Source organism: Solea senegalensis, linkage group LG16 (assembly GCF_019176455.1).
Source record: "Solea senegalensis isolate Sse05_10M linkage group LG16, IFAPA_SoseM_1, whole genome shotgun sequence".
Classification (NCBI taxonomy): domain Eukaryota; kingdom Metazoa; phylum Chordata; class Actinopteri; order Pleuronectiformes; family Soleidae; genus Solea; species Solea senegalensis.
This window is the reverse complement of record NC_058036.1, coordinates 7,127,291-7,139,543: the sequence shown is the minus strand read 5'-3', so window position 1 is coordinate 7,139,543 and position 12,253 is coordinate 7,127,291. Positions and strand designations below refer to the sequence as shown.

The window sequence follows — 12,253 nt, the reverse complement described above, 5'->3', positions numbered from 1 at the left end:
TGATACCCAACCCGAAGTTCTGGAAATACAGAAGTTCGATGCCAAGTCCGAAATTCGTTCAATTCCACAAAAGTATTGAAGTTCGATACCCAACTCTAACTTAGGTAGATACCAACCCAAAATTCAGGAGATACAAAAGTTCAATACCAAGTCCGAAATTTGTTCAATTCCACTAAAGTATTGAAGTTCACTACCCAACCCGATATTCAGGAGATACCCAACCCAAAATTCAGGAGATACTGTACAGAAGGTTGATACCAAGTCCAAAATTCGTTCAATTCCACAAAAGTATTGAGGTTCAATACCCAACCCAAAATTTGGGAGATAGCAAACCTGAAATTCGGAGAGATACAGAAGTTTGATACGAAGTCCAAAATTCGTTCTATAGCACAAAAGGAATGACCCAGTTACCCAACTCCAAATTCGGGAGATACCTAACCTTAAATTCAGGAGTTACAGATGTTCAATACCGAGTCCAAAATTCGGGAGATGCAGAAGTTTGATACCCAACCCGAAATTCTGGAAATACAGTTCGATGCCAAGTCCGAAATTCGTTCAATTCCACAAAAGTATTGAAGTTCGATACCCAACCCAAAATTCAGGACATACAGAAGACGTTTCGCGACCCAGCCCTTAAAGCCCACCTCCAAAAACAAAACATTGTTTACGACAAATAAATGTGCGATGTGTCTGCGTGTAGCCAGGCTGCAGAAGATGTAAAAACAATCTTAACATGTTATTATGGCACAATATCACTTTATCACAACCAGTCAACATAAAACCTCTATATAAAGTATACCTGGTTTTAGAGCTTCGAGGATGAAGGGCATTAACCATTAACCATGCGGACGATCCATGTAACGCTTCATTATTTAACAGACAGAACACACAGTATTAAGCCTTTCAGACATGGCCGATATTTCTTATGAACAGCGCTGAACTGGAGAGAACAGAACAACCGTAACCAACGAGGATTTCACAGAGATGAAGAGGAGAAAATAATAATTAAAAAAAACAACAACTGCTGACTGGAGGTTGAAGATGTGAAGGTTTCCTCTGGCGAGAGTGTCTGTTGTTTCTGTGAGTGACACACTATGATCCATGTCATCCAGCAGAGCCTATACATGAACATTATACAGTCCTTTATTAGTTTTAAAGTGGTGAATGTGTCGGTGGGCAGGACAGAGCACAGAAATCCTCCTCTTCTTCCTCCTCCTCCTCCTGTCCATCACCAGGAAGTCCCTGCAGCAGAGTTCTGTCCTCGTCTTATCAGTCCCTCTTCTTGTCCTCCTCCTCAGCAGCCTCATCCACCTGTGGCCCGGGGAAAGCGTGGTGGTACAGGTGCCTGTGATTGGCTGCTACATTGTACAGCTTATAGAGAGCCTGTGCGACAGATACAGACACGGACACACGGTGGTCACTGGAAGATACAATTCAAGTCCTTATGATGCCTGATGTATTAGTCTGGATTAATCTGGGCCCCTGTTAACGCCACGTCTCCTCGTCCTCATATAATGTGTGTAATTCCTTTGAGGCTATAGGTTTAGTTTCAATATATACTGTATAATATACTATAATACTGTGTAGAGACCAGTTTTGTGACCCTATATGACCCTTTATAATTCATGACAAGAGCAGGTTAACAAGGTATCTCTTCAATGTTTGTTTAATAAATCGGTCATGCCCTTTTTGCATGTTATTTAAAACATAAAAAACACTAATCCTAAGGAAAATGCTGGTTTTATATACACATATTTATATATATATCTATGTATTCAAGTTCATTTTTGTATATATAAATAAAGACACTCACCTCATTTGTGCTCCCCTGCAGATGCATGAAAAGGAATAAAAAAAAAGACACAAATAGTGTCAGCACATGCATGCATCTATGTAATATAACGCGCATATCAATGACTTAATTGTTGCAGCAGTGGATCTGAGCATGAATACGTCACCTGGAACTGATTTAAAGGAGAATGTTGCCACCTAGTGGTTAAAAATATTTTCTTTGTGAATTATTGGATTATTGGACGGTAACATATTCATTATTTAAGTCACTTTTTTTGATTAATTGTCACTGATTTTGTGGGTTCTGGTTCTCGAATGTGAAAATATGTTTGTTCTTTCTGTCGAACATCGTGATTGTACTTGTTGAGTTTGGTCTACTTTTTGGACTATTTATAGCAAAATTATAATAACTACCAAGATAAAATTATTTGTAGTAAAAGCTCAGTTTTTTACTGATTCCATGTAAAAACTGATAATGCAATTATGACATAAGTTCTAAGTTCATGAATAGTTAAGTGTTTATTCCACGATGTTTTCAATAGAAAACCCCATTAAACTATTTTGGATAATCAGTTAATCATTTATCGTATTCATCAAGTGGAAAACACCAAAGAATAACATACGCCAGCATCTCAAATGTAAGGATTGTTGCTTTTCTTTGTCTCAGTTTTCAGGTTTTGATGCAAAGAATGTTGATGTTCTTAGTAAACGGCATTTAAACTTGGTGAGTATTGATTCAAGTGTTAACTAAGTCAGACAGCCAAATTTGCTTTAAAGGTCTAGTGTGTAAGAATTAGTGATATCAACCTCGGGCTGGTTTGTCAGTTCAGGCTGCTGTAAAAACATGGCAAAAGCTTATACTCTAGCTACAAAGAAACCTATTTTTATTTTTATTTTTATTTTAAAGCACACTAGACCTTTACACTTGGGGAATGTGTTGATGTACCTGGTCCCACAGTGCACCGGCCACCTGGTCGATGACGGCGCCGAGTTCTCGGTATTCCCCGGAGTAACGGATGTAGGCCCAGGTGCAGAGAGTGATCAGAGCCAGACCCAGGATCATGTTGCACAAGCTGGCAATGATGTCCACGCCCACAAAGCCTGTGATGCCCGCGGCCACGTACATGACAAAGATGACCACGAAGAGCGTGGCCGGCGTGCGCGCCGCGTGGAAAATGTTCTTGGAGTCATTGTGCTTGATGTACTGGACAAAGACCTCGTCGATCTCTCCCTCCAGCTGCTGCAGGTAGCGGCGGCTGAACTCCTCGCCTCCCATCTTCTTCACGCCCTTGAACACCTGCAGCGCCTCCTCTCGGATGACGCCGTGCCGCGCCTGCAGCTCGCTGGGGGCCAGGAAGGGCCGATCGCCGCCGCAGACCTGGAGGAGAGGGGAAAGATGAGGCGTGAAGCTGCAGCTGATGGTGAGTTTGAGGTTGACACATGAAAAGTCCTCGTCACCCACCTCCTCCATCTTCTTGTTGTACAGATCCTTTGCAGCTGCGACTGCTGCCAAATTATTCGCCTCTGCTGTGGCCTGAGAGCAAGTGGAAATAACGTTTAGATTTTTGATCCCATAGAATCAGACGCTTGACAGAAAGCTGCAGCATTATAAACAGTACGTTACATTTATTTAACAAAATAACCTAAACAATCACTGGGTTTAAGGTCTTTTATCTACTATTTTGGAGATATTTCAGCAACACAACAAACAATTCACCTGTAGCATGGATTTGGGATGTGGCAGCTCCTCGCCTTGGTAAATCTTGATATAAGCCTGAAATAAGCAGCAAACACACAAATCAGGAACAGTCAGTAATAACAGTGTCAAGATTTGTAGCTATTGTTACACAAGAGCGACAGAGATTACATAACTTTGAATTCATTGCAAGGGGAAAGTATGAAAACATTTCTTTTGGGTTTCTAGTCACAGTATTTGACAACCTAAGCGTGATTTCTACACATTTAGATTTTCACATTTGTGTTTCCTTTCCTTGTCCCGACCTTAAAGTATTCCAACAGGCCTCTGCACGTGATTTTGCTGCCGTTGATCTCCTTCACGTCGATGTTACGGGGACTCAGGAGCCACGGCACCAGAACCTGCAGGTTGTTGATGAACTCGCCATCGATTTCTAGATGGGGAGGAGAGGCAGCAACTGGTGAGCATGACGGCTGACATTTTGTGCCTTTTTAAAGCGAGTCTACTCTGATCCAGGATGTACATGTTTTCATGGTAATACATTTCCTTACATCTCTAGTGTTTAACATGTTCCATATATCTTAAGTAAATGGATGGAGGAAATTCAGCAAATATATTTGTTGACCCCAAAAAATATCTGTGGGTCTCAACCTAAATTAATAATTTCTCATTTCGAATATTTTACATATCTGATTTATTATTCGTATTTCTGTTGTACTTTCTTTAAAACATGACACACAAAAATGATCCCGATTTAAGGTTTGTGTAAGGTTAAAATGTTTTGTAACACAAAGAGGCTAAACCAGGATTGTACCTTGAATTCTTCCATCAAAGTGTGGGTTAGTGGCCACTTTGAGGCCTGGGTGAGGCATCAGGAAACAGGAGATGTTGGTGAAGCAGGAGTGGATGTGTTTCCGCACGTTCTGCAACTCTTCGTGCTGGTTCTCCGAGATCTGCGAGATGAGATTTAGACGCGATTCACTTTGCTCCTGTGTGTACAACTGAATTTGACCTTCAACCTCTGTGACATCAGTGACGACTGACCTTCAGCCGCTTCTCAAGGAACTTCATGCCTCCTTCTTGTCCGTAGGGAAACTCGTACGGGAAACTCCAGTCTCGAACGAGGAAAATCATGGACTAGGCAAGATAATATATCAGGTCACGATAAATGAAGCCGTGACTCAAAATCACAGCAGCCATTTGTTCAATAAACTGTATTACATAACAAACAGGAAGTCAATATTTTATGCTGCTGAAAATAAATACCAGTAATAGCTGTATTCATCGTGTTAAATCGAAACGCTGTTAGAGAACATTACCTGGAATGGCTTGAGGAAAGTCTCCTCCATTGCCAGTCGGCCATACTCAGTAAAAAGCTGAAATAAAGCAGATACAATTAATGAGTGATTGATAAAATACCACAGTCACTTTTGTGTCTCTAACATACTTAAGAGCTTCTGTGGGAGCACGGTCACGGACGTCTGCTTCTGTTACAAGCCACATTTTATAGCACAGGATATATAGGGTGCATTTATAGGATGGATATATAGATTCTAAATAATGCATTAGCATTGTCAGTGTTACCTGTAAATGCTGAAGGTCATCTTCTTGAACATTCTGTGAGATGTTATAAACCTAAAAAGGGAATTTAATTTACAGTATTACTTCTCTGAAGTTGTCCAGATAATACCTGGAAACATGCAAACAGTAGAAGATTTCACATGGATGATTTTGACCTGAAGATACCACCGGATAAAACATTCCACATTAACGAAAGAAACAAACAACCAGGCAGTCAACCAACCAACAAAGCAACCCACAACCCAACTCAACCCCAACCAACCAGCCAGCCAGTCAGTCAATCAACCAACCCAACCAACTGATCAATCACCAATCAGCCAGTTAGTCAATCAACCAACCAAACAACCAGTCAATGTACCAACTAAACAAACAAACCCAACCCAACATTCAACCAGTCACTCAACCAACTACAGTAAGTAAGCTAACCAAACCCAAACCAGTCAGTCAATCAACCAACCAACCAATCAATCAATCAACAAAATCTACCAATCAACCAGTTACTCAACCAACTACAGATGGCTTCCCATAGTATTAGAACAGTGAGGCCAATTCCTTTATTTTTGCCATAGACTGAAAACATTTAGGTTTGCCATCAAAAGATAATTATATGAGACAAAAGATGAACATTTTAGCTTTTACTTCCAGGTATTTACATCTGGATCTGATACACAACAAGATAGCACCTTTTGTTTGAACCCACCCATCTTTCATGTGAGCAAAGGTATTGGAACGGACATAAAAAGGATTAAAGTGAATAAGACTTCATATTTAGTTGCAAATCCTTTGATTTCAAATGTAAAGGTAATACATGTAGAATTTAAGTTTTATTAAGATTGATAATAATGTGTTCATCACTGCATTAAACGTATTAATACAACACGGGAAAGACTGACAGGGTGTGACAACAGTCCCTACGCATTATCCTCCACTCATTCATTCTCATTGATATGCATGGTCTTCACTGAATTAAAGCTGGGTCAGACGGGTCAATGACGCCGTACCTGCATGGAGCTTATCATGGTGCTCAGCGCGAACACAGTAGCTGAGTCCCTCAGCGTCGACTGGCTGTCAAACGTGCCTTGTGTGTCCATTAGCAGAACGGCGACCTGTGAGACAAGACAGAGGAGGACACTGACACGTGCTCCAAGGTTGTTTCGGAGGTTTCTCCTGCCTCCACTGAGCTGACAGTGAGCTGTTATGTAGAGCACTATGTGGATTATTAGAGAAGTGCTTAAAGATCCAATGAGCAACATTAATGAGGATTTATTGGCAGAAATGAAATACGCTTAAGTGTGTCTGTATAAGGCTATAATCACTTTGAAATACAAATGATTATATCCTATTTATCCTGCAAGACCGGAGCGCAGACTCCATCTGACACAGAGATGGACGTCATGCTCATGACTGAAGACACTCACTGGCATCAGTGGCCAGCTGTCTGTCAACGTCACATTTCAGTATTGGCTCAGCTCGCTTGGAACTTCGCCAGAGCTAATGCGAAAGAAGAAAAATCAAGTAGAGCTAGAAAAGTGACATAACTCCTACACACTGGACCTTTAAAGAAAGCTTGAAATGCAGGGGTATTTCACAGGACTTTGGGAGCCACAAGCATATCCGTGCTTTCACACGCTAACGCCATGGTTTAAGGGGCTTCTCGCAAAACTGTCATCACTGTTAACAATGTAATCAGCAGTTCTCTGGGGGGCCCGCTCGTTGCCTAACCTGTCTCAGCAGGTTTTGTTCAAAAAAAAATCTTCAAATAACTTCAACCCCGCTGAATTAAAGAAACATTACGGCCTCTTAAGCTCTCCCCACTGCCTCCTGTGCAGGATAAATATAGACGTGAGCTTATACCAGCATGGCAGAAGTTATCGAGATGAGTCTCAACACAAAAATAGCTTCCTGCAGAGTTAACTGTGCGGACTGTGGTTTTACGGGGCAGCTTCCACGTGTGAATGTTGTGTGACTTAAATGAATCCGAAGGAGGGAAGCAGTGAAAAAGAATAGCTAAGATCAATAAATAAAAAAAGAGACATTATAAAGCAACAGGGAAACAGTAATAACAGCATCTTACTGTGTCATATTGTACCACACTGCTGCTACTACTACTGCTCTAACCAACAGGGAAAACAGTACGCTGATCAAACCTCACCTTTCTTCCGTCTGGTTTGTCCACCAGAAAGACCTCGCTCCAGATCTGGATGCCGGTGGTTTCCCTTTCTGAACCTCCACGCCAGGAGAAGCCGGTCAGAGGCTCGTCGGCATCTCCGAGCCAATCGTCGGACGCCTGAACACGATCAGATCAGGGGGGTTAGTTCGATGGGCCTGTTTGTCTTTTATTGATTCTGATTAAATGTTGATATACGACACATCTGACCTACTCAGGAGCATAGTTCCCTACAAGTTTTCCCTTTATCTGTTTACCTAATGAAAGCTGCTGCCAGTGTTGCTGTCTTTTAGCTAGCTTTCGGCTAACATTTGGCTAAACGGCTCTCCAATGCTGCTGCTAACATTTCCCTCCCTCTTCCCTTTGTCTCCCAAAGGCTTTAGCAAGAACACAAGTTCAGGGTGAACATGCAAAAATGTACTCTTCGTCTGCCTAATTTCTGGCAACAATGCTAATTGCGGCATAATTTCCAGGTCAATGCTACAAAGCACATTCATTTTTTACGACCGTTAGCATATCCATTAGCCATAGCTATATTTACTTTATATAACTTGATTAATCCGATCCACTGTAACAATAGAGTGAGAGAGAGACTCCAAAACAACACCAATGACCACAAAGTTGTTGTTTTATTTCGTCCTATAACCCTAGCTCAGTGATAGAATATAGAACTATTTAACTGAAAGCAGCTTTAATTTATCATCTGCATCAACTTGTTATTTTGCTGCCACACCTTTTAGACAAAACATGAGCAGTTTTCCACTAAATAGGTCAGAGATATTTCTTTATTCTTTTAAAGAGACATTATTTATTTGAGCAGAAGGTCATGCTTTTCCAGTTTGCAGAAGTCAAATCCTTCTTTTAATGAAACACTTTTAAATGATTCTGTTAATGGTTCAGTATGTAAGAGGGAGGGATTATTGGCAGAAACGGCCTACTTACTACTTAAAGTGTGCTCATTATATCTTTAGAATAAGACATTTACATATACTTCATCGTGCTCTGCCATGTTTCTACAGCGTCCCCAGGAGACAAGCCTGTGTGTCGTGTTTTCAAGTGACATCATTTCTGGTATATGAAGGCCACCATAGTTTCCTGACACATTTTGGGGAAAGGAAATGGTTTTGTCTCACCAGTAGATGTCACTAGATTTCACACCCTGCACCTTTAAAGAATAATTACTGGGTCAGGAAAGCAAAAGTCAGATTCACATGACCACCTCTGTCTCCTGATACAGATACTCACGTGGTTGTACATGTATCGCAGCATAAAGTCCATGAGGAAGGACTTGCCCTTACGGAAAGCCCCGGCCACAGAGATGGCCACCACCTCGCGATCTCTGACCTCCTCCGACAACAGGATGCGACTCAACGCGGCCTCGTCCAGCTCGAAGGTGTGGTCGTCTTTGACCAGCAGGACCTGGATGGGCCGGGCTCGTCCATCGGGCTCCTCCTCCTCTGAGCTCCAGTCGTAGACATTTTTGTCACCGAGGGACCCTGGAGGACAAGTGAGAAGATTTAAACCATGAATCAGTGATTTAATGCACTTTGAATGTGGTTGTGTGCAGATACAAAGACAGTGTTGATGATGAGTCACTACAGTCTCCGCATAGATACATGATATCAGCACAAAAAACAGTCCATAAAAATGTTTTCTTACTGCATCAGATTGAGTGAATGAACAGGACTTTATCGCAGGGATGAAATTTAAACTCGGTGGTCCATTAGACGGACAAACGGGGCGGAAAGTTGTTCCTTCCTGTTAGCCTCAGATCAATACCTTCAACGAGAAGCTTGTTATTAACAATAATGATTAACGCCATGCTATCCATCCCATCTGTTTGTATCCAGAGAGATCACATGCATGCCAAGATTTTTCCGGAGCTTTCCAGACAGTGACTCAGCATGTGTCTAAACTTCATGACCGGCCTGAAGCACAGGGAAGGGAAAGTCCCCAAATATCCTGACCAAAATCATAAGTCACGATATTACTTTGATAATTGTATAAATATGCTTTAATATAGGTATGTTTTGTATTTATTTATTTATTTTTTAAATAGACTGTTACATTGAAAATGGCGAAGCCTTTCGCTCATAATCCCATAAGGATTCTGATCACAGTCACAAAAACATGCTCCTATATTTAGTCAACATTTTGAAGGGAAAAACAACAGCATTTTACGTCATTTAAGTGAAATACTAACTATATCATCGTGATGCACAATCATATATATCATATATTGCCCCATCCCTACATGTGTCCTACACTTTATGCTGTCACACGCGGTGGTTCTCTCAAACACTCAGTCAGGCAGGAGCCAGCATTGTTGTCAGTGTTTTTGTATACATTTCAGTTCAGTTTATACAGAAGCAGACTTAAGTATGGGTGTACTGCTACAAAGGTGGACTCACGGCAACACGATGGTCAAGCTTTGCCCGTAATGTACTGTGGGTCTGTCACTTTGCTTACTCTAAATGTGACATTAGTTAAAAAAAAATCATCACAAGCACCAGCCAATCAAAACACATTTATGTTGATCCTCCTTCCTCCACAACACCAATGTCATATCATCACAAGTAATAATTTTATGTTATTATCCAAATATCCATTCCAAGGGGGTGCACAGGCAGGGTCATTTGCACGCCCAGTGGCCTCGTTGTGTAGGTGGGAAATGCACTTACACCCATCAGTACACCCCTGGGTGTGTTGGTCTGAAAATGAGGTGTGGTCGGGCACATTGTCAGGCAGCACAAATCCACAAAAATGTGGTCTACAGTCAATGGTGCAGTTATTATATTGCTTCTTTAAATCAGATGCGCCAACATAGGTTCACAATTCAAGTACACTCTGCTTTCTTATCACGCACAGGGACACACTTCAGCTCCTCCTCCACCTCATCTTCCTCATCAGTCAAATACAGGTTGATATACACTGTCATATACATATAGTCAGATTCACACACCAAATACAACCCTTGCACCTCACTTTATGTCTAAATTAAGCACTGTGTAACGAGTTAAAGTTACCATGAAACCATGAACTATAGATTACTTAAACAGGGCCCTTAAGTCGTGTGTCCATGAAGTGGAATGGTACGGTTCGGTACAGTACTGTACATACTTTTTTGCATTTCCATTGGGAATAGCACCAAAATAGCCAGCTCCTATCATTCCATTTTTTTGGCACCCTTCCTTTGAGGTACCAGAGTAAAGTTTATTTTCACCATCGGATACAGCCGACACCCCACCAACCAAGTACAGTTATGGTCGAAACGCAAGCCTGACCCAGGGCTATACTATTCCAAACCATACTGTACAATACCATACCAAAATCATACTATGATGGAAACAACACATTTGAGTGAAAGGGGTACTGGCCCCTTTGGACCACACGTACGACTGTCCCTGGTCTTGGGATGTAAATTCTGGGAAAAAAAAGGAAAAACCCATCAGCCACTGGTGCTGATGTAGAGGGTGCAATTACAAATGAAGCATCCTTGTAAACTTAGTCCCATAAAAGACAGTGACAGGCACAATTTGGGGGAATGCTAAAAGATTAATGCAGGTAGCCAACAATGCTCAGTGAATAATTCAAAAGAGGACTGATCTGAGGTTAACCCCACAAGCCTGAAGAGGAGTGTCATTTTTGACATCTTCGTCGCCTGCAAAGGCCTCACCAAGGCGCAGCACTACAGCCTGACCTGTGAGGCTGGTCATGTTGCTGCCTGAAGACGTCAGACGTAAAAAGTGGGTCAGATCAGGTTAACTCTCTAATGACAAACCTCCTTTTATTTACCCCTTTTTTTCTTTAACTCCTTAATCAGAGATTTCCCACCCTTTCCCAGGCCCGTATTAACAAAATAATCTGAATGATGTCTGTGACAATCAGCTGATCCCCATCATCATGGTGGTGGAGGGGATGAGGATGAGAGCTACAGCAGTGATTAGGGGAGAGATGATAGTCATGATGATGGGGGTGATGATGATGATGAGAAGCTATTTACTGATGCATTATTACATAATGCCTTATGCTACATGCACCACAGAGCATCATAAGAGGCTGACAGTGATAAACACAACAATAGCAGAAGGTTATTTCCAGGCCTGCACCACCCTAACAGAGCATTTCCTCTGTCCTGGTTATTGAAAACATATGTCCAAAAAAAAAGAAAAAAATCTCGTCTCTAGACTCTGATGCTCCCACCTGCAATAACAAAACACATCTCAATGTATGGAAATGTTGTTTTTAATGAAATTAAATGTATATTTTACTGTTCGGGTTCATAAAAGAAAAAAAAAATGCTTTGATCATGTTTTGTTTACACAATTTGCCTCGATGGGAAATAATTAATAAACACACCAACAAAAAACACGTATGTGCGCCAAGGAAAGGATGAAAAAAACAAACAATCAAATGGTGTACGTACACTCACCCCAGCTGTCTCTGTCTTTGCGGTGCTTCGACATCTCGCTGCCGTTAAATCCCTTCTGTTTGTCCGTTAATGAGCAGATGTGCAGTCGGTAGTCATGGGTGTAGTAGTGAGGGTTGGGTGGATGCCCGACTCTCTCCTCTCTTCTCCTTCTTCTCCTCCACAGAAACGATGCTCTGCTCTCTCTTACGATCGCAGGATGATGGAGCTTTTCTTGACCAGCCTCATGCAGCACTCGTGTGTGCAGCCAGGGGGCGCTGCTGTCTGTTTTCACCCTGCCTCCTTATTAAAATGTCGTAGTTTAATAATGTCGTTTTTAAAATGAATGAATGAATGAATAAATAAACATAAAAACATAAAATAAATGCAATCACTTACATGTTTCCGGCATCTGATTTCATTCAGCTTGCTATGTAACCTCTGACATTTCATTGCGTTTCCAGCTTGAACCGGAAGATGGCGTCAGTCACAAAGGAATACGAATACATGTTGCCTTCACGTACTGTCGTAAATGCACAAACGGGAATTGCAATACATCCTGGTATGTTCAAGTGACGATAAGACTCCCACATATTTGCATTACAAAGTC

The 12,253-nt window shown here is 41.5% G+C and overlaps 1 protein-coding gene and 1 long non-coding RNA gene across 3 annotated transcripts; one reads left to right on the top strand and one right to left on the bottom strand.

Moving 5' to 3' along the window:
* Window positions 1–739: 739 nt before the first annotated feature.
* On the bottom strand, window positions 740–11,892 carry atl1 (atlastin GTPase 1). 2 transcript variants are annotated; one of them, XM_044047428.1, is made up of 14 exons: window positions 11,662–11,892; window positions 8,481–8,731; window positions 7,221–7,355; window positions 6,070–6,174; window positions 5,072–5,122; window positions 4,807–4,863; window positions 4,532–4,624; window positions 4,302–4,440; window positions 3,793–3,920; window positions 3,509–3,565; window positions 3,254–3,325; window positions 2,738–3,169; window positions 1,814–1,828; window positions 740–1,383 (listed from the first exon to the last, which is right to left on the bottom strand). In XM_044047428.1, exons 1-14 carry the CDS (start codon window positions 11,699–11,701, stop codon window positions 1,270–1,272), a joined length of 1,689 nt encoding a protein of 562 aa, XP_043903363.1. In that variant the 5' UTR covers window positions 11,702–11,892; the 3' UTR covers window positions 740–1,269. The 2 variants fall into 2 exon arrangements, with proteins under 2 accessions (XP_043903363.1, XP_043903364.1); XM_044047429.1 differs by having other exon boundaries at window positions 11,668–11,892.
* On the top strand, window positions 3,150–8,533 carry LOC122782881. Its single transcript, XR_006361982.1, has 4 exons — window positions 3,150–3,212; window positions 3,800–3,947; window positions 7,248–7,378; window positions 8,473–8,533. It is a non-coding gene; the product is annotated as an uncharacterized LOC122782881 (long non-coding RNA).
* Window positions 11,893–12,253: the final 361 nt, after the last annotated feature.